The sequence below is a fragment of the Nerophis lumbriciformis genome, linkage group LG37, assembly GCF_033978685.3.
Source record: "Nerophis lumbriciformis linkage group LG37, RoL_Nlum_v2.1, whole genome shotgun sequence".
NCBI classification, from domain to species: Eukaryota; Metazoa; Chordata; class Actinopteri; order Syngnathiformes; family Syngnathidae; genus Nerophis; species Nerophis lumbriciformis.
Genome location: NC_084584.2, coordinates 8,726,832 through 8,747,130, shown reverse-complemented (window position 1 = coordinate 8,747,130; position 20,299 = coordinate 8,726,832). Strand labels below are relative to the sequence as shown.

Here is a 20,299-nt window from a genome sequence, read left to right as displayed (position 1 = left end):
CCATTATTGATTGAAGTAAAGTGTGAATGTCATTAAAACAGTTAGCGCCATCTTTTGACACTTCTTCCACCCACCGCTACAACAAATATGACGGGGAGAAGACGCTGTCCAAGTGGAGGCACGTAAATAAGACCCGCCCACAAAACGGCAAAGAACCACCATTACATGTTATGTAGACCACAAGGAAGTATTTTACATTTAGAAAAAAAAATCATAATAATAATAATATGACCCCTTTAATGCGCCTTATATTTTGCTGCACCTAATATTTGAAAAAAGATCAAAATTAGACCATTCTTCGGCAGTGCGCCTTATAATCCGGTGCGCCCTATGGTCCGTAGAATACAGTGTATATATATTTTTTTGATCCGCCTTTTAAAAAAATAAAAAAAGGAAATCATAACAGGCACTGAGAAACAACCCCCCCCCAAATAAAAATAATAAATAAATACATTTTTTTTTTTTTTGATCCGCCTTTTAAAAAAACAACAACATTTATTTATTCATTTGATGGGGAAATTTTAATACAGGTACTGAGAAACAGACCCCCCCCCCCTGGAAAAAATAATAATATATATACCGGTATAGATATATATTCTTTTGATCCGCCTTTAAAAAAAAAAAAAAATCATTTATTTATTCACTTGATAGGGAAATCATAATACAGATACGGAGAAACAGACACCCCCTCCCAAAAAAACTAATAAAAAAACAAATACAAAAGAAAAAATGTATTGGTTTTTTTTTGAGCCGCCTTTTTTCTTTTTATATCATATTTATTTATTTATTTATTTGATAGGGAAATCATAATACAGATACTGAGAAACAGACACCCCCCCCAAAAAATAGAAAAAAAATAAACTTTTTTTTTTACATTTTAATAAAAGAGCAAACAGATGGAATTTCATGAAAACAAGTTACAAAGTTGACTCTAATAACAGTTTTTTTAATTGTCATTGCTCAAAAAAAATATAATAAATCACAATCAATGTAGTTATGAATTATTGACATATTCAAAGCGCCAATCACTTCACATCAAATATTCCACTTTGAAATATTTTTTGTGAAAAATATTGCGTATATAGTGTTTGAAAAAACAGTGTTTTCTTTAACAAAAAGGGTATTGAACATCCATCCCTCCATTTTCTACCGCTTACTCCCTTCGCGGTCGCGGGGGGTTGCTGGAGCCTATCTCAGCTACAATCGGGCGGAGGGCGGGGTGGTATTAAACATAAAAAAGTAAAATAAAATTAGACTTTCTATCGACAGAAAGATTTGAAGTTGATCTAGAGAGATTTAAGAATTGAAACAAATAAAACTAATATATGACTTATTTTCAACTTTTTTATGACTGTGACCTTGCTGGGCCCCCGAGTTCTCAAGGTTAAAAAAAAAAAAGTATATATATATATATAAATAAAAGTTCACCGTTGTGCATTCACGCACAGCATAAAAGGTTTGTGGACAAAATGAGACAAAGGAGTGGCATTAAAAAAAAACGTCCTTCCGTGGCAGCGCATGTTAACAAACTATGGTGAGTTCAAGGACCGCTGAAATTAGTAGGACAAAACGGCGCTCGCCAAATCCTCTCATCAGTGAGGCATGTTTAATATAAATATTTCCAACAATAAGGAAGGTTTGTGTCATGTTTGTCCTCCAATAGAAACCATATTCAAACTAAATATATATTTTTTCCCCTAAACTTTTTCCATTTTCATACATTTTTGAAAAAGCTCCAGGGAAGGGAAGAAATGACTTGAGCGGGAAGGAAGTGTATAAATACCCTGTGGCACAGGTAAGGTGCGGATTCCAGTTTCCACGCAGGACTGATCCAGGTGGTCAGAGCACGGCCAGCCCTCCGTCACAGCGACTGGTGATCATGTTGCCCACCTCCGTCCAGGTGTCCAGGTGAGGGTCGTAGATCTCCACACAGTCCACAGTCACCGGGGCGGAGAAGTCCCTGCTGGCCGCTCTTCCTCCGACGGCGTAAAGCAGCCCGTTCACTACCGACACGGACACACCTGCGCGTGGGTTGGACATTGGGGCCACCTGGAACCACTTCTCCTGGGAACACAAAGGTGTGGACCATTCACTCACCTGCTTGTCAGACGGTATATAAGCGTTGGGAAATGAGTTATTTACACAGAAATAATTAGTAAATGTTTATTTACATACCTTGATTGTGTCCAAATAAAGCAATGTAGTATCTGTTAGTCTGCAAAACAACATGTTTCCCCCGCCCAATTTGGTGGAAGATTACCGTATTTTCTAGACTACAAAGCGTACCGGTATATAAGCCATACCCACTAAATTTTACGAGAAAAGCCTTTTTCCATATATTAGCCGCACCGACTATATATAGTCGCAGATATATACGTTGGGAAATGAGTTATTTACACAGAAATAATTAGTAAATGTTTATTTACATACCTTGATCGTTTCCAAATAAAGCAATGTAGTATCTGTTAGTCTACAAAATAACATGTTTTCCGCCCCCCATTTGGTGGAAGATTACCGTATTTTCCAGACTACAAAGCGCACCGTTATATAAGCCACAGCCACTAAATTTGACAAGGAAAACTTTTTTCCCATATATTAGCCGCACCGTAAGTAACTATAAGTCGCAGATTATGATGAATTGTTGATGTAAAGGGGAATATATAAATATCATCAGTCCTTATCCAAGTGAGAGCAGACATTGTACAGTAAGTGATTGTTTCATCATGTTTGTATATCTTGTTTAGCCCTTAGCAATAGTGCTACATGATGCTTAGTGTTTCGCACTCAGCCTCTAAAAACTTGTAGATCATCCTCCTTATATTCAGGCTCAAAAATAGCAGTTTCTGGATCATCATTTGTCCCAAAGTAGTCTTTGTTGTCTCTCATCAAGTCTGCCATGATTAGTAGTCTTCTTGTTAAAGGAAATAGTGAACATCGTAATGCTTCAAATGAACAAAATATATAAATATTACTTGCTGTGTTACTACATGACATATATACTTACATCATGTATATATTACATGTTATCATGAATGTTACTACATGACATATATACTTACATCATGTATATATTACATGTTATTATGAATGTTACTACATGACATATATACTTACATCATGTATATATTACATGTTATTATGAATGTTACTACATGACATATATACTTACATCATGTATATATTACATGTTATCATGAATGTTACTACATGACATATATACTTACATCATGTATATATTACATGTTATTATGAATGTTACTACATGACATATACCGGTATACTTACATCATGTATATATTACATGTTATTATGAATGTTACTACATGACATATATACTTACATCATGTATATATTACATGTTATTATGAATGTTACTACATGACATATATACTTACATCATGTATATATTACATGTTATTATGAATGTTACTACATGACATATATACTTACATCATGTATATATTACATGTTATCATGAATGTTACTACATGACATATATACTTACATCATGTATATATTACATGTTATCATGAATGTTACTACATGACATATATACTTACATCATGTATATATTACATGTTATTATGAATGTTACTACATGACATATATACTTACATCATGTATATATTACATGTTATTATGAATGTTACTACATGACATATATACTTACATCATGTATATATTACATGTTATCATGAATGTTACTACATGACATATATACTTACATCATGTATATATTACATGTTATTATGAATGTTACTACATGACATATACCGGTATACTTACATCATGTATATATTACATGTTATTATGAATGTTACTACATGACATATATACTTACATCATGTATATATTACATGTTATTATGAATGTTACTACATGACATATATACTTACATCATGTATATATTACATGTTATTATGAATGTTACTACATGACATATATACTTACATCATGTATATATTACATGTTATCATGAATGTTACTACATGACATATATACTTACATCATGTATATATTACATGTTATTATGAATGTTACTACATGACATATACCGGTATACTTACATCATGTATATATTACATGTTATTATGAATGTTACTACATGACATATATACTTACATCATGTATATATTACATGTTATCATGAATGTTACTACATGACATATATACTTACATCATGTATATATTACATGTTATTATGAATGTTACTACATGACATATATACTTACATCATGTATATATTACATGTTATTATGAATGTTACTACATGACATATATACTTACATCATGTATATATTACATGTTATCATGAATGTTACTACATGACATATATACTTACATCATGTATATATTACATGTTATCATGAATGTTACTACATGACATATATACTTACATCATGTATATATTACATGTTATTATGAATGTTACTACATGACATATATACTTACATCATGTATATATTACATATTATCATGAATGTTACTACATGACATATATACTTACATCATGTATACATTACATATTATCATGAATGTTACTACATGACATATATACTTACATCATGTATATATTACATGTTATTATGAATGTTACTACATGACATATATACTTACATCATGTATATATTACATGTTATTATGAATGTTACTACATGACATATATACTTACATCATGTATATATTACATGTTATTAAGAATGTTACTACATGACATATATACTTACATCATGTATATATTACATGTTATTATGAATGTTACTACATGACATATATACTTATAGCGTGTATTTAAAACCTTGATGGATGTTTTTTTAAAGCACTTGATAGGCAGAATAGAGCAAATTCCATTAGCTCCATTCTTAGCTGACTTTTGCTAGTGTTAATTTATGATTTAGAATGCATAAAAGAAGAAAAACCTATGTTATTTTAAATAAGGATTGTGAGTGATAGACACAATTGCAATAAAGGTGCAGTTCCCCTTTAAATCCGACTCCATCTTGGACCGGTCACCACTTAATTCCGGGTGATAGTTGGGAATTGATCCCAACTTGGTGAAGCACGTACAAATAAAGGTTGTTTACCTCCTCTGGACAGTACTTCTCCACGGTCTCCAAAGCCCCCTGGGACTGGTTCCAGCCGCCCACTGCGTAAATGCAGTTGTTGAGGCAGGCCACGCCCACGTAGGCCCGGCGTGTGACCATGACAGGCAAGGCGCTCCACCGGCGGCTGATAGGATCGTAGGTCTCTGTGGAGCGCAGCTCCCTGCTTTCCTCGCTGATTCCCCCGACCACGTAGATGAGACCTGCAGGGAGGCCAGGACACGGTGGGTGACACGGCCAGAGACACGTGGGGGGCAACGGAGGCGGCACCTTGCAGCTCGCAGCAACCAAAGTAATAGCGGGGAGACATCATGTAGCCGATGACCTCCCACTTGTTGTCCTCGGGGTCGTAACGTTCCATCGTCTTGCCGATCTCAGAGCCGATCCAGCCGCCTGGTGGGCATAAAATGGCATGGTTTTACCCTGTGCAGGGTCAAAGGGGCGCTGAAGCCTACCACACTTGAGAGTTACATGAATTTGAGTTCCTAGTGCTTTCAAATTCGTCTTAAACACCAGGCGGACCTCTGAATGCTACACATTTGCTGGTATGTTGATTTAACATTGTAAATTTGGTTAATTTCCTAACCAATATTCTACAACACAAACACAACATTGAAACAACATGCTTTTAGACTACGTTTAATCAATGTCGGTTTGTGACGTTGATTTAACATTGAAATTTGGTCATTTTCCAACCAATATTCGACAACACAAATACAACGTTGAAATAACATGCTTTTTGATGACATTGATTTGACATTGAAATTTGGTCATTTTCCAACCAATATTCTACAACACAAATACAACGTTGAAACAACATGCTTTCTGACTACGTTTAATCAACGTCAGGTTGTGACGTTGATTTGACCATTGAAATTTGGTCATTTTCCACCCAATATTCTACAACACAAATACAACGTTGAAACAACATGCTTTTTTTACAACCATTAATCGATGTCAGGTTGTGACGTAGATTTAACATTGAAATTTGGTCATTTTCCAACCAATATTCGACAACACAAATACAACGTTGAAATAACATGCTTTTTGATGACATTGATTTGACATTGAAATTTGGTCATTTTCCACTCAAAATTCTACAACACAAATACAACGTTGAAACAACATGCTTTTTTACAACGTTTAATCAACGCCAGGTTGTGTCGTTAAAATTAACCATTGAAATTTGGTCATTTCCCAACCAATATTCTACAACACAAATACAACATTGAAACATACTTATTGACGACTTTTATTCAATGTCAGGTTCTGACGTTGATTTAACATTGAAATTTGGTTAATTTCCCAACCAATATTCTACAACACAAATACAACGTTGAAACAACATACTTTTGATGATGTTTAATCGATGTCAGGTTGTGACGTTGATTTAACATTGAAATTTGGTCATTTTCCAACCAATATTCGACAACACAAATACAACGTTGAAATAACATGCTTTTTGATGACATTGATTTGACATTGAAATTTGGTCATTTTCCAACCAATATTCTACAACACAAATACAACGTTGAAACAACATGCTTTTTTACAACCATTAATCAATATCAGGTTGTGACGTTGATTTGACATTGAAATCTGGTCATTTTCCACTCAAAATTCTACAACACAAATACAACGTTGAAACAACATGCTTTTTAACAACGTTTAATCAATGTCAGGTTGTGACGTTGATTTGACCATTGAAATTTGGTCATTTCCCAACCAATATTCTATAACACAAATACAACATTGAAACAACATACTTATTGACGACTTTTATTCAATGTCAGGTTCTGACGTTGATTTAACATTGAAATTTGGTTCATTTCCCAACCAATATTCTACAACACAAATACAACATTGAAACAACATACTTTTTGATGATGTTTAATCAATGTCGGTTTGTGACGTTAATTTAACATTGAAATTTGGTCATTTCCCAACCAATATTCTACGATACAAATACAACGTTGAAACAACATGCTTTTTTACAACGTTTAATCAACGTCAGGTTGTGACGTTGATTTGACCATTGAAATTTGGTCATTTCCCAACCAATATTCTACAACACAAATACAACGTTGAAACAACATGCTTTCTGACTACGTTTAATCAACGTCAGGTTGTGACGTTGATCTAACATTGAAATTTGGTCATTTCCCAACCAATATTCTACAACACAAATACAACGTTGAAACAACATGCTTTTTTTACAACCATTAATCGATGTCAGGTTGTGACGTTAATTTAACATTGAAATTTGGTCATTTCCCAACCAATCTTCTACAACACAAATACAACATTGAAACATACTTATTGACGTCTTTTATTCAATATCAGGTTCTGACGTTGATTTAACATTGAAATTTGGTTAATTTCCCAACCAATATTCTACAACACAAATACAACGTTGAAACAACATACTTTTGATGATGTTTAATCGATGTCAGGTTGTGACGTTGATTTAACATTGAAATTTGGTCATTTTCCAACCAATATTCGACAACACAAATACAACGTTGAAATAACATGCTTTTTGATGACATTGATTTGACATTGAAATTTGGTCATTTTCCAACCAATATTCTACAACACAAATACAACGTTGAAACAACATGCTTTTTTACAACCATTAATCAATATCAGGTTGTGACGTTGATTTGACATTGAAATCTGGTCATTTTCCACTCAAAATTCTACAACACAAATACAACGTTGAAACAACATGCTTTTTAACAACGTTTAATCAATGTCAGGTTGTGACGTTGATTTGACCATTGAAATTTGGTCATTTCCCAACCAATATTCTATAACACAAATACAACATTGAAACAACATACTTATTGACGACTTTTATTCAATGTCAGGTTCTGACGTTGATTTAACATTGAAATTTGGTTCATTTCCCAACCAATATTCTACAACACAAATACAACATTGAAACAACATACTTTTTGATGATGTTTAATCAATGTCGGTTTGTGACGTTAATTTAACATTGAAATTTGGTCATTTCCCAACCAATATTCTACGATACAAATACAACGTTGAAACAACATGCTTTTTTACAACGTTTAATCAACGTCAGGTTGTGACGTTGATTTGACCATTGAAATTTGGTCATTTCCCAACCAATATTCTACAACACAAATACAACGTTGAAACAACATGCTTTCTGACTACGTTTAATCAACGTCAGGTTGTGACGTTGATCTAACATTGAAATTTGGTCATTTCCCAACCAATATTCTACAACACAAATACAACGTTGAAACAACATGCTTTTTTTACAACCATTAATCGATGTCAGGTTGTGACGTTAATTTAACATTGAAATTTGGTCATTTCCCAACCAATCTTCTACAACACAAATACAACATTGAAACATACTTATTGACGTCTTTTATTCAATATCAGGTTCTGACGTTGATTTAACATTGAAATTTGGTTAATTTCCCAACCAATATTCTACAACACAAATACAACGTTGAAACAACATACTTTTTGATGATGTTTAATCAATGTCGGTTTGTGACGTTAATTTAACATTGAAATTTGTTAATTTTCCACCCAATATTCTACAACACAAATACAACGTTGAAACAACATGCTTTTTGACGACGTTTAATCAATGTTGAGTTTCTTACGTTGATTTGACAATGAAATTTGGTCATTTCCCAACCAATATTCTACAACACAAATACAACGTTGAAACAACATGCTATATTACAACCTTTAATCAATGTCAGGTTGTGACGTTGATTCAACATTGAAATTTGGTCATTTTCCAACCAATATTCTACAATACAAATACAACATTGAAACAACATACTTTTTGATGACGTTTAATCAATGTTAGGCTTCGACGTTGATTTAACATTGGAAATTTGGTTCATTTCCCAACCAATATTCTACAACACAAATACGTTGAAACAACATGCTTTTTGACAACGTTTAATCAATGTTTGGTTCTGACGTTGATTTAACATTGAAATGTGGTCATTTTCCAACCAATATTCAACAACACAAATACAACGTTGAAACAACATGCTATTTTACAACCTTTAATCAACGTCAGGTTGTGACGTTGATTAAACGTTGAAATTTGGTAATTTCCCAACCAATCTTCTACAACACAAATACAACATTGAAACATACTTATTGACGTCTTTTATTCAATGTCAGGTTCTGACGTTGATTTAACATTGAAATTTGGTTAATTTCCCAACCAATATTCTACAACACAAATACAACGTTGAAACAACATACTTTTTGATGATGTTTAATCAATGTCGGTTTGTGACGTTAATTTAACATTGAAATTTGTTAATTTTCCACCCAATATTCTACAACACAAATACAATGTTGAAACATGCTTTTTGACGACGTTTAATCAATGTTGAGTTTCTTACGTTGATTTGACAATGAAATTTGGTCATTTCCCAACCAATATTCTACAACACAAATACAACGTTGAAACAACATGCTATATTACAACCTTTAATCAATGTCAGGTTGTGACGTTGATTTAACATTGAAATTTGGTCATTTTCCAACCAGTATTCTACAATACAAATACAACATTGAAACAACATACTTTTTGATGACGTTTAATCAATGTTAGGCTTCGACGTTGATTTAACATTGGAAATTTGGTTCATTTCCCAACCAATATTCTACAACACAAATACGTTGAAACAACATGCTTTTTGACAACGTTTAATCAACGTTTGGTTCTGACGTTGATTTAACATTGAAATGTGGTCATTTTCCAACCAATATTCAACAACACAAATACAACGTTGAAACAACATGCTTTCTGACTACGTCTAATCAACGTCAGGTTGTGACGTTGATTTAACATTGAAATTTGGTCATTTTCCACCCAAAATTCTACAACACAAATACAACATTGAAACAACATACTTTTTGACGACGTTTAATGAATGTTGGGTTCTGATGTTGATTTGACATTGAAATTTGGTCATTTCCCAACCAATATTCTACAACACAAATACAACGTTGAAACAACATACTTTTTGATGTTTAATCAATGTCGGTTTGTGACGTTAATTTAACATTGAAATTTGTTAATTTTCCAACCAATATTCTACAACACAAATACAACGTTGAAACAACATACTTTTTTATGATGTTTAATCAATGTCGGTTTGTGACGTTAATTTAACATTGAAATTTGGTCATTTCCCAACCAATATTCTACAATACAAATACAACGTTGAAACAACATGCTTTTTTACAACGTTTAATCAACATCAGGTTGTGACGTTGATTTGACCATTGAAATTTGGTCATTTTCCAACCAATATTCTACAACACAAATACAACGTTGAAACAACATGCTTTCTGACAACGTTGGGTTCTGACGTTGATTTCACATTGAAATTTGGTCATTTCCCAACCAATATTCTACAACACAAATACAACATTGAAACAACATACTTTTTGATGACGTCTAATCAATGTTAGGCTTCGACGTTGATTTAACATCGGAAATTTGGTTCATTTCCCAACCAATATTCTACAACACAAATACAACGTTGAAACAACATGCTTTTTGACAACGTTTAATCAACGTTGGGTTCTGACGTTGATTTAACATTGAAATGTGGTCATTTTCCAACCAATATTCAACAACACAAATACAACGTTGAAACAACATGCTATTTTACAACCTTTAATCAATGTCAGCTTGTGACGTTGATTTAACATTGACATTTGGTAATTTCCCAACCAATATTCTACAACACAAATACAACGTTGAAACAACATGCTTTTTGACAACGTTTAATCAACTTTGGGTCCTGATGTTGATTTAACATTGAAATGTGGTCATTTCCCAACCAGCAACGTGGACCCAACATTAAACACGTACGTCGTCCCAACTTACAAATACGACTATTTTGCAACGTTGCTCAAAGTCACTTTTAAAGGACACGTATGTATAATCAACGTCTTGTGCCTGCTGGGAAGCTAATGCTAGCGAGTAGAACCAGATGTTTGGGCGGATCTTTCGGGGTTCACTGTGACATTTGCTAAGCAAACTAATAGCGAGGATGCTTGTAAGTCAAAGCGGAGAGACAGCTCTTATCTCAAAACACTTTTATGTTGAGGTACCACTGTAAATGTTTTATATGATAAAAATTTATTTTCCGATAGACCTTTTAGGAATGTATTTTATGTCAGCTTTGGTCAAAACTTATGTGAATCATTCTTCATCTGAAGCATACAGTTTGATGGCGAACAGGAAATGCTAGGTGTAGAGTGGTATTTACCAAAGGCGTAGAGAGCGCCATTGCAGGGACAGACGCCAACTCCACATCGAGGGGAATTCAAAGACGCCACGGCGGCCCACTGTTTGGTCACCGGGTCGTATCGCTCGGTGCAGTCAAAGATCATGGAGTCTTTCTCCCCTGGGGAGGGTAAAGCAGGTTGAGACTGATCATCATTGGGACTTCCACGGTCTTCCTCACCTCCCACCACGTAGATCATGCCTTCCATCACCACCACCCCCAGCCCGCTGCGAGCCTGGTGCAGAGACGACACGGTGGTCCAGTACTGGTTGAAGGTGTCAAAGCGCTCCACGCAACTTAACGCCCGATTGTCATTCCAGCGGCCGCCCTGCAGGCGAATGTAGCCTCCTGCCGCCCAGAAACAAGCACACGTCCTGGGTTAACAACACCCACACATACACACAGCAAATAGTGTAGAACACAACCTATGGCGTAAAGGTATTTCCTGGCTTTCCTTCTGGGTCTCATCTTGACTTGCTGGAGCTGGTTGTTCATCTTGTGGTCTTTGGGGGACTTGGTGACTTCAATGTATTCCTTCAACAGGGTCTGCAGCGCCACCCGCAGGCTGAAGTCAGCAATATCTTCAACAGCAAAAAGAGCAAGGTGAGTCTGAAGAAGTCACTATCTATTGGAAGGAACAGAATAAGGGCTGGACACGTAATCTGTGTCAATCAATCTAACAGCCAATCAGGTAACAGTATCACGTTTTAGACCTATTTTTCACAAGTCATAACATTTTTTAAATAATTATCAATATCGACCGATACATTAATGATATTTAAATAATTACTGCTTAACAAAAAAATATTTTCATAGTTAAATAAGAATAACAGGGAGAGCAAATGAATGTTACACAGCCGTCATTCCCTCGCACTAAACCTGCAGAAAATTATTACATTATGGTGGTACTTAATGAATACTTAGGTCTACTACACTACTGTATTTAATGTTGTCATTATGGTGGTACTTAATGAATACTTAGGTCTACTACACTACTGTATTTAATGTTGTCATTATGGTGGTACTTAATGAATACTTAGGTCTACTACACTACTGTATTTAATGTTGTCATTATGGTGGTACTTAATGAATACTTAGGTCTACTACACTACTGTATTTAATGTTGTCATTATGGTGGTACTTAATGAATACTTAGGTCTACTACACCACTGTATTTAATGTTGTCATTATGGTGGTACTTAATGAATACTTAGGTCTACTACACTACTGTATTTAATGTTGTCATTATGGTGGTACTTAATGAATACTTAGGTCTACTACACTACTGTATTTAATGTTGTCATTATGGTGCTACTTAATGAATACTTAGGTCTACTACACTACTGTATTTAATGCTGTCATTATGGTGGTACTTAATGAATACTTAGGTCTACTACACTACTGTATTTAATGTTTTCATTTTGGTTGTATTTAATGAATACTTAGGTCTACTACGCTACTGTATTTAATATTGTTTTAATGGTGGTACCTAATGAATACTTAGGTCTACTACACTACTGTATTTAATATTGTTTTAATGGTGGTACCTAATGAATACTTAGGTCTAGTACACTACTGTATTTAATGTTTTCATTATGGTGGTACTTAATGAATACTTAGGTCTACTACACTACTGTATTTAATGTTTTCATTTTGGTTGTATTTAATGAATACTTAGGTCTACTACGCTACTGTATTTAATGTTGTCATTATGGTGGTACATAATGAATACTTAGGTCTACTACACTACTGTATTTAATGTTGTCATTATGGTGGTACTTAATGAATACTTAGGTCTACTACACTACTATATTTAATGTTGTCATTATGGTGGTACATAATGAATACTTAGGTCTACTACACTACTGTATTTAATGTTGTCATTATGGTGGTACTTAATGAATACTTAGGTCTACTACACTACTGTATTTAATGTTGTCATTATGGTGGTACTTAATGAATACTTAGGTCTACTACACTACTGTATTTAATGATGTCATTATGGTGGTACTTAATGAATACTTAGGTCTACTACACTACTGTATTTAATGTTGTCATTATGGTGGTACTTAATGAATACTTAGGTCTAGTACACTACTGTATTTAATGTTGTCATTATGGTGGTACTTAATGAATACTTAGGTCTAGTACACTACTGTGCTGTATGGCCCAGCCCTAGGTGGGATTCCAAAAGCTGGTTGCTTACCCTCGATGTACTTGACCAGCCTCTGTGGGGAGAGCAGAGGGAAGCGGACTGGTTCCAACACCTCCACGACGTACTTCTTTCTTCTGCCCACGTCGTGGAGAAGCCAGTCCATGGCTGCAGTGAACACCTGGTACTCGTCCTCGATCCGCAGCTCTTCACTCCTCAGAAGTTTGACAATCTGATCCTTGGCGAGGCCCTTGAACTCGTCGCCGATACAGACCTAGAGCGGGGGAGACGTCAGCACATGGGTCTGAACTCGGGGGTGTGGTCTGGCTGACCTCCAGGAAGTGACCGTGGATGTAGTTCTCGGAGAACTCCAACATCTTCACGCAGGCAATCTGCTCCAGGAACTGAAACATGCCCACACAATTGGAGGAGTCCATCTGGCCTTTGAGGAAGTCCCCGCAGATGGACACGATCTCGTTCAGCTGCAGCATGTCCGCGGCCAACATCAGCTCCTGGACGTTGTCCACCGTCACGTTGATGGCGCCTGAGCAGAAGCGGAGCAAAAGGAAGTTCAGGTCAAGGACGTGCTGGCGGGAATCTCCTCGTACCTGTGTAGACGAAGCCCAGCAGGATCTCGAAGGCGTCACCGTCCACCCCCTGGATCTCCACCTCCTCCTTCGCCGCCTCGCTCATCCCCAGGGAGAAGAGAGCGGAGAAGTAGGGGCTGGCGGCCGCCAGCACCAGCCGGTGGACTTTGAAGACGCGGCCGCCGACCCTCAGCCTCACGTCGCAGAAGTCGGCGCTGAGCCGCATCTTGTTCATCCGGGCCAGGATGAGCCTGGCGTGGCGGTCCGAAGCCTGCTCCAAGGCCAGGGTTGCCATGGCAGCGGCAGCATCAGTGGTGGAGGACATGGCAGCTGGCCATTACTCCCGAGCCCTCATCTCTGCAGCCACCATTGAACACGTTAGCAACTCATCACATCGACAAGTATTATGTAAGAAGGTTTTAGTATCGCTATATGTGGTGGACGTTGTCTTTGCTCCACACGCTGTAAGTCTTTGCTGTCGTCCAGCATCAGTGGTGGAGGACATGGCAGCTGGCCATTACTCCCAAGCCACCATTGAACACATTCGCAACTCATCACATCAACAAGTATTATGTAAGAAGATTTTAGTATCGCTATTTGGGGTGGACGTTGTCTTTGCTCCACACGCAGTAAGTCTTTGCTGTCGTCCAGCATTCTGTTTTTGTTTACTTTGCAGCCAGTTCAGTTTTAGTCTCGTTCTACATAGCCTTCCCTAAGCTTCAATGCCTTTTCTTAGCGGCACTCGCCTTTTGTGTATTTTTGGTTTAAGTCAGGGGTCGGCAACCCAAAATGTTGAAGCAGCCAAATTGGACCAAAAATACAAAAAAACTAATCTGTCTGGAGCCGCAAAAACTTAAAAGCCTTATATAAGTGTTATAATGAAGGCAACACATTATATAAGTGTCTACATTATATATAATAGTCTAGTATCGAAATAACTATGTGTCGGCTGACACAAGTCTTCGTTGACAGAAATGTTGAAATATGATATTTATTCTACACATTTTTACAACATTGGAAAACATTAGTAAAACTTCCAAGTTAAAGGAAACGGCAGACTGTCTTCTACTAATGGATTTATTACAATCTTTGCACACTGGCTAACATTTGCTGTGGTCTGGAACAACATGGCACACAAACTTACATACAGATAATGTGTCATGAGACATGCAAATATAAATTAAACAAACAGAGGACATAAAGGAAATTACTGTAAATGAGCTCAAATATAGCTACAAACAAGGCATAATGATGCGATATGTACATACAGCTAGCCTAAATAGCATGTTAGCATGGATTAGCTTGCAGTCATGCAGTAAGCAAATATGCCAAAATTGCCAAAGTTCAATTTTGTGCATTCACGCACAGTATAAAACGTCTGGTGCACAAAATGAGACAAAGGAGTGGTATAAAACACGTCTTTCTGTGGCAGCATCAGAGAAAGTTGTATTTGTAAACAAACTACGGTGAGTTCAAAGACCGCCAAAATTAGTAGGACAAAACTGTGCTCGCCAAATACTCTCATCAGTGAAGCATGTTTGATATAAACAGTGGGATTTCTAACAATTAGGAAGGTTTGTGTCATGTTTGTCCTCCTAAAGAAACTATATTAAAATAAAAAATATATTTCCCACGCCCATCTTTTTCCATTATCATACATTTTCGAAAAGGGTGGCGCTAAAGAGCCACATGAGGCTCCAGAGCCGCGGGTTGCTGACCCCCGGTTTAAGTGTTAGATACCGTTTTACCTGCACCCTGCCTCCCGCATATTGTGATCACCACAAACCATGTTCCTGACTTCTACAAAGCAATTAGCTACCTGCTGCCACCTACTGATATGGAAGAGTATTACACGGTTAGGTGAGATTACGTAATCTCCCACAGCACACCAGACTGTATCTCACGCGGCACAGTGGTTGAAAAACACTGGTGTTTTTAGGACAACTGGTGTTTTTCAACCTTTTTTCAGGTAAGGCACATTTTTTTCATTTAAAAAAAATATGGAGGCACACCACCAGCAGAAAAGGTTAAAAAATGAAACTCCACCAGGTCGTCGTGCCTTATTTTGACTTTGTTGTTGTTTCTTGTGTGTAGTGCTTTAGTTCCTGTCTTGCGCTGTTATTTTGGTGACCCTTCCTGTTTTGTTGGTGTTCTCCTGTAGCAGCTTCACGCCTTCCTTTGAGCGCTATTGACCGCACCTGCTTTGTTTTCGCAATCAAGACTATTGAAGTTGTTGCTATCCTTCTTTGTGGGGACATTGTTGATTGTCATGTACGGATGTGCTTTGTGGACGCCGTCTTTGCTCCGCAGTAAGTCTTTGCTGTCGTCCAGCATTCTGTTTCTGTTTACTTTGTAGCCAGTTCAGTGTTACTGTCCTTTTACATAGCCATCCCTATGCTTCAGTGCCTTTTCCTTTCCCTTTTGTTCATTTTTGACTTAAGCGTTACATACCTTTTTTACCTGCACGCTGTGGTCTGCATATTGGGATCACAGTTCTACAGCCGAGTTCTACACAGCACGGACACTAAGGAACGGCACAGTATTTGCAAATTATAATTGCTATAATTGAGTTGCCAAAAAATATTTTTTGGACCAATTAGGTGAAGTTGCATAATTTAACAGACAATATCTCACAGCACACTAGTGTGCCGCGGCACAGTGGTTGAAAAACACTGTTATGTACGAATGTTTTAGAAACCTGAGGTGATACCAAATTATTATTTTAAGAAGCAGTATATATTTATATTTCAATGGTATAATAATAATAATAATAATAATAATAACACACCTGCAACGGCTGCTAGCATGCTAGCAATCCCTCGCCCGGACAATGTTGTCAAAATGTCAAACTTCACCACCTTCTGCGCCGCCGGTTGGGCCCTAGAAACAATATTTGAGCTGCGATAAAGAACTATTTAACTCTCCGGCATCGTTAAAATCAGCTTTGTTGACGGGAGCCAGGCAACTTCAAACGCGTTGTTTATTTGACTCCGAATCGATTGCTCTGGTCTGCCCCCCCCCCCCCCAGGAGTCACAACAAATCGAGCGAGAGCATGTATCGACATGTTCTATCGTCTGAAATTATGAGTATTTAAAACAACAAATCTATTTATTTATTTTAAATAGTTATATATAGTAGTTGTCTTCATTCTGGATGTTGTTACTTTCTTTATTTGATGTCGGAGCGATAAAAAGTTGTATGGAAAAGCACCGCCAGAGGGCAGTGTTGCACTGCACTTAACTAAATGTATATTCTTTTACATTCGTCACTCATTTGTCATACTATTCTCACTTATGGTTTCGACACCAAAATTAATCTATTTGTTATTCTTCTTCTCCACATTTTGGCGCGCTCTACCTTCCATTTTTCACCCGATTCAAAGCGTTCCAACTCCAAACTGTTCAGACTTTCCCAGATTTCCCAGAATTCCCAGTTTTCCGGGACATTTTTCCCATTCAAAATGAATTGTCCATTCTTCAAACATCCAGCCTTTCCACATTTTTCAACCGATTCAACCGTTCCACCGTCAAAACATTCCTCTTAATTAGGACAAAAAAACGAAGTTGTTTTTTGAACTAGAAAAATTCCCGGTTTAACCGAAATTCCAGGAATTTTGTAATACCATTTCTCAATACAACATGTTACTACTTCAACATTTCTCAACCGATTTGGAAAATGTCAACACTAACTATTTCAATGAATTCAGAGCATTCAATTTTTTTGTTTATTTTACCATTTTAAAAAAAAATTCCCGCTTTTCCCGAAAGTCCCAATTTTTTTAGGAATTTTCCCATTCAAAATGAATTGTCCATTTTTCAAACAGCCACCATTTCCAAAAATTTTTGACGGATTCACACCATTCCACCTTCAACACATTTCACCATTCTGGAAATTCAAAAGTACCCTTTTTCCAAGTTAAGATAAATTCCAGGATTTTCCAGAATTCCTGGATTTCCAAAGCCTATTTCCACCCTTTTTTCTGGCGACTAGTCCTTCCACATTTTTCAACCCATTTCAACCGTTCCACCGTCAAAACATTCCTCTTAATTAGGACAAAAAAAACGAAGTTGTTTTTTGAACTAGAAAAATTCCCGGTTTAACCGAAATTCCAGGAATTTCGTAATACCATTTCTCAATACAACATCTTACTATTTCAACATTTATCAACCGATTTGTAAAATGTCAACACTAACTATTTAAATTAATTCAGACCATTCAATTTTTTGTTTATTTTACCATTTAAAAAAAAATTCCCGCTTTTCCCGAAAGTCCCAATTTTTTAAGGAATTTTCCCATTCAAAATGAATTGTCCATTTTTCAAACATCAATGTTTTCCACAGTTTTCAACTGATTCAAACCATTCCACCTTCAACACATTTCACCTTTTTGGAAATTCAAAAGTATCCTTTTTCCAAGTTAAAATAAATTCCTAGTTTTCCAAAGACCTATTTTCACCCTTTTTACTGGCGACTACTCCTTCCACATTTTTCAACCCATTTCAACCGTTCCACTGTCAAAACGTTCCTCTTAATCAGGACAAAAAACATGAGAATTTCCTGGTTTTCCGGAAATTCCAGGAATTTCGTAATACCATTTTTCAATTCAACATGTTACTACTTCAACATTTCTCAACCGGTTTGAAAAACGTCAACACTAACTATTTCAATTAATTCAGACCATTCAAGTTTTTTTTGTTTTTTTTACCATTAAAAAAAAAAAAAAAAAAAAATTCCCGCTTTTCCCAAAAGTCCCAATTTTTTTTGGGAATTTTCCAATTTCAACCGTTCCACTGTCAAAACGTTCCACTGTCAAAACGTTCCTCTTAATCAGGACAAAAAACATGAGAATTTCCTGGTTTTCCGGAAATTCCAGGAATTTCGTAATACCATTTTTCAATTCAACATGTTACTACGTCAATATTTCTCGACCGATTTGAAAAATGTCAACACTAACTATTTCAACTCATTCAGACCATTCAAGATTTTTTTTAATTTTTTATAACATTTTCAAAAAAATTCCCGCTTTTCCCGAAAGTCCCAATTTTTTTAGGAAATTCCCATTGAAACGAATGGGACATTCTTCAAAGTTCCACAACTCCCACATTTTTCATCTGATTAAAACTGTTCCAACTTCAAAATATTCAGCCTGTTTGGGAATTGTGTGCTCTACTTCAACAATTCTAAAAAAATTCCCGGATTTCCCATAATTCCTTATTTATTAATTGTTTTCCCATTCGAAATGAATTGTCCATTTTTCAAACATCTACCATTTCCACATTTTTCGACCGATTCAAACCATTCCACCTTCAACACATTTCACCATTCTGGAAATTCAAAAGTACCCTTTTTCCAAGTTAAGATAAATTCCAGGATTTTCCAGAATTCCTGGATTTCCAAAACCCTATTTCCACCCTTTTTTCTGGCGACTACTCCTTCCACATTTTTCAACCCATTTCAACCGTTCCACCGTCAAAACATTCCTCTTAATTAGGACAAAAAACGAAGTTGTTTTTTGAACTAGAAAAATTCCCGGTTTAACCGAAATTCCAGGAATTTTGTAATACCATTTCTCAAATCTTACTACTTCAACATTTCTCAACCGATTTGTAAAATGTCAACACTAACTATTTAAATTAATTCAGACCATTCAATCTTTTGTTTATTTTACCATTTTAAAAAAGATTCCCGCTTTTCCCGAAAGTCCCAATTTTTTAGGAATTTTCCCATTCAAAATGAATTGTCCATTTTTCAAACATCAACGTTTTCCACAGTTTTCAACTGATTCAAACCATTCCACCTTCAACACATTTCACCTTTTTGGAAATTCAAAAGTACCCTTTTTCCAAGTTAAAATAAACTCCAGGATTTTCCAGAATTCCTAGTTTTCCAAAGCCCTATTTCCACCCTTTTTTTTTACTGGCGACTACTCCTTCCACATTTTTCAACCCATTTCAACCGTTCCACTGTCAAAACATTCCTCTTAATCAGGACAAAAAACATGAGGATTTCCTGGTTTTCCGGAAATTCCAGGAATTTCGTAATACCATTTCTCAATTCAACATGTTACTACTTCAACATTTCTCAACCGATTTGAAAAATTTCATCACTAACTATTTCAATTAATTCAGACCATTCAAGTTT

General features: G+C 36.0%; 1 protein-coding gene across 1 annotated transcript; it reads right to left on the bottom strand.

Moving 5' to 3' along the window:
- Window positions 1-950: 950 nt before the first annotated feature.
- ipp (intracisternal A particle-promoted polypeptide) lies at window positions 951-17,148 on the bottom strand. The gene is made up of 10 exons (XM_061931227.2): window positions 16,947-17,148; window positions 14,180-14,515; window positions 13,904-14,115; window positions 13,626-13,845; window positions 11,845-12,000; window positions 11,600-11,767; window positions 11,402-11,539; window positions 5,373-5,495; window positions 5,085-5,305; window positions 951-2,064 (listed from the first exon to the last, which is right to left on the bottom strand). Exons 2-10 carry the CDS (start codon window positions 14,481-14,483, stop codon window positions 1,840-1,842), a joined length of 1,767 nt encoding a protein of 588 aa, XP_061787211.1. The 5' UTR covers window positions 14,484-14,515; window positions 16,947-17,148; the 3' UTR covers window positions 951-1,839.
- Window positions 17,149-20,299: the final 3,151 nt, after the last annotated feature.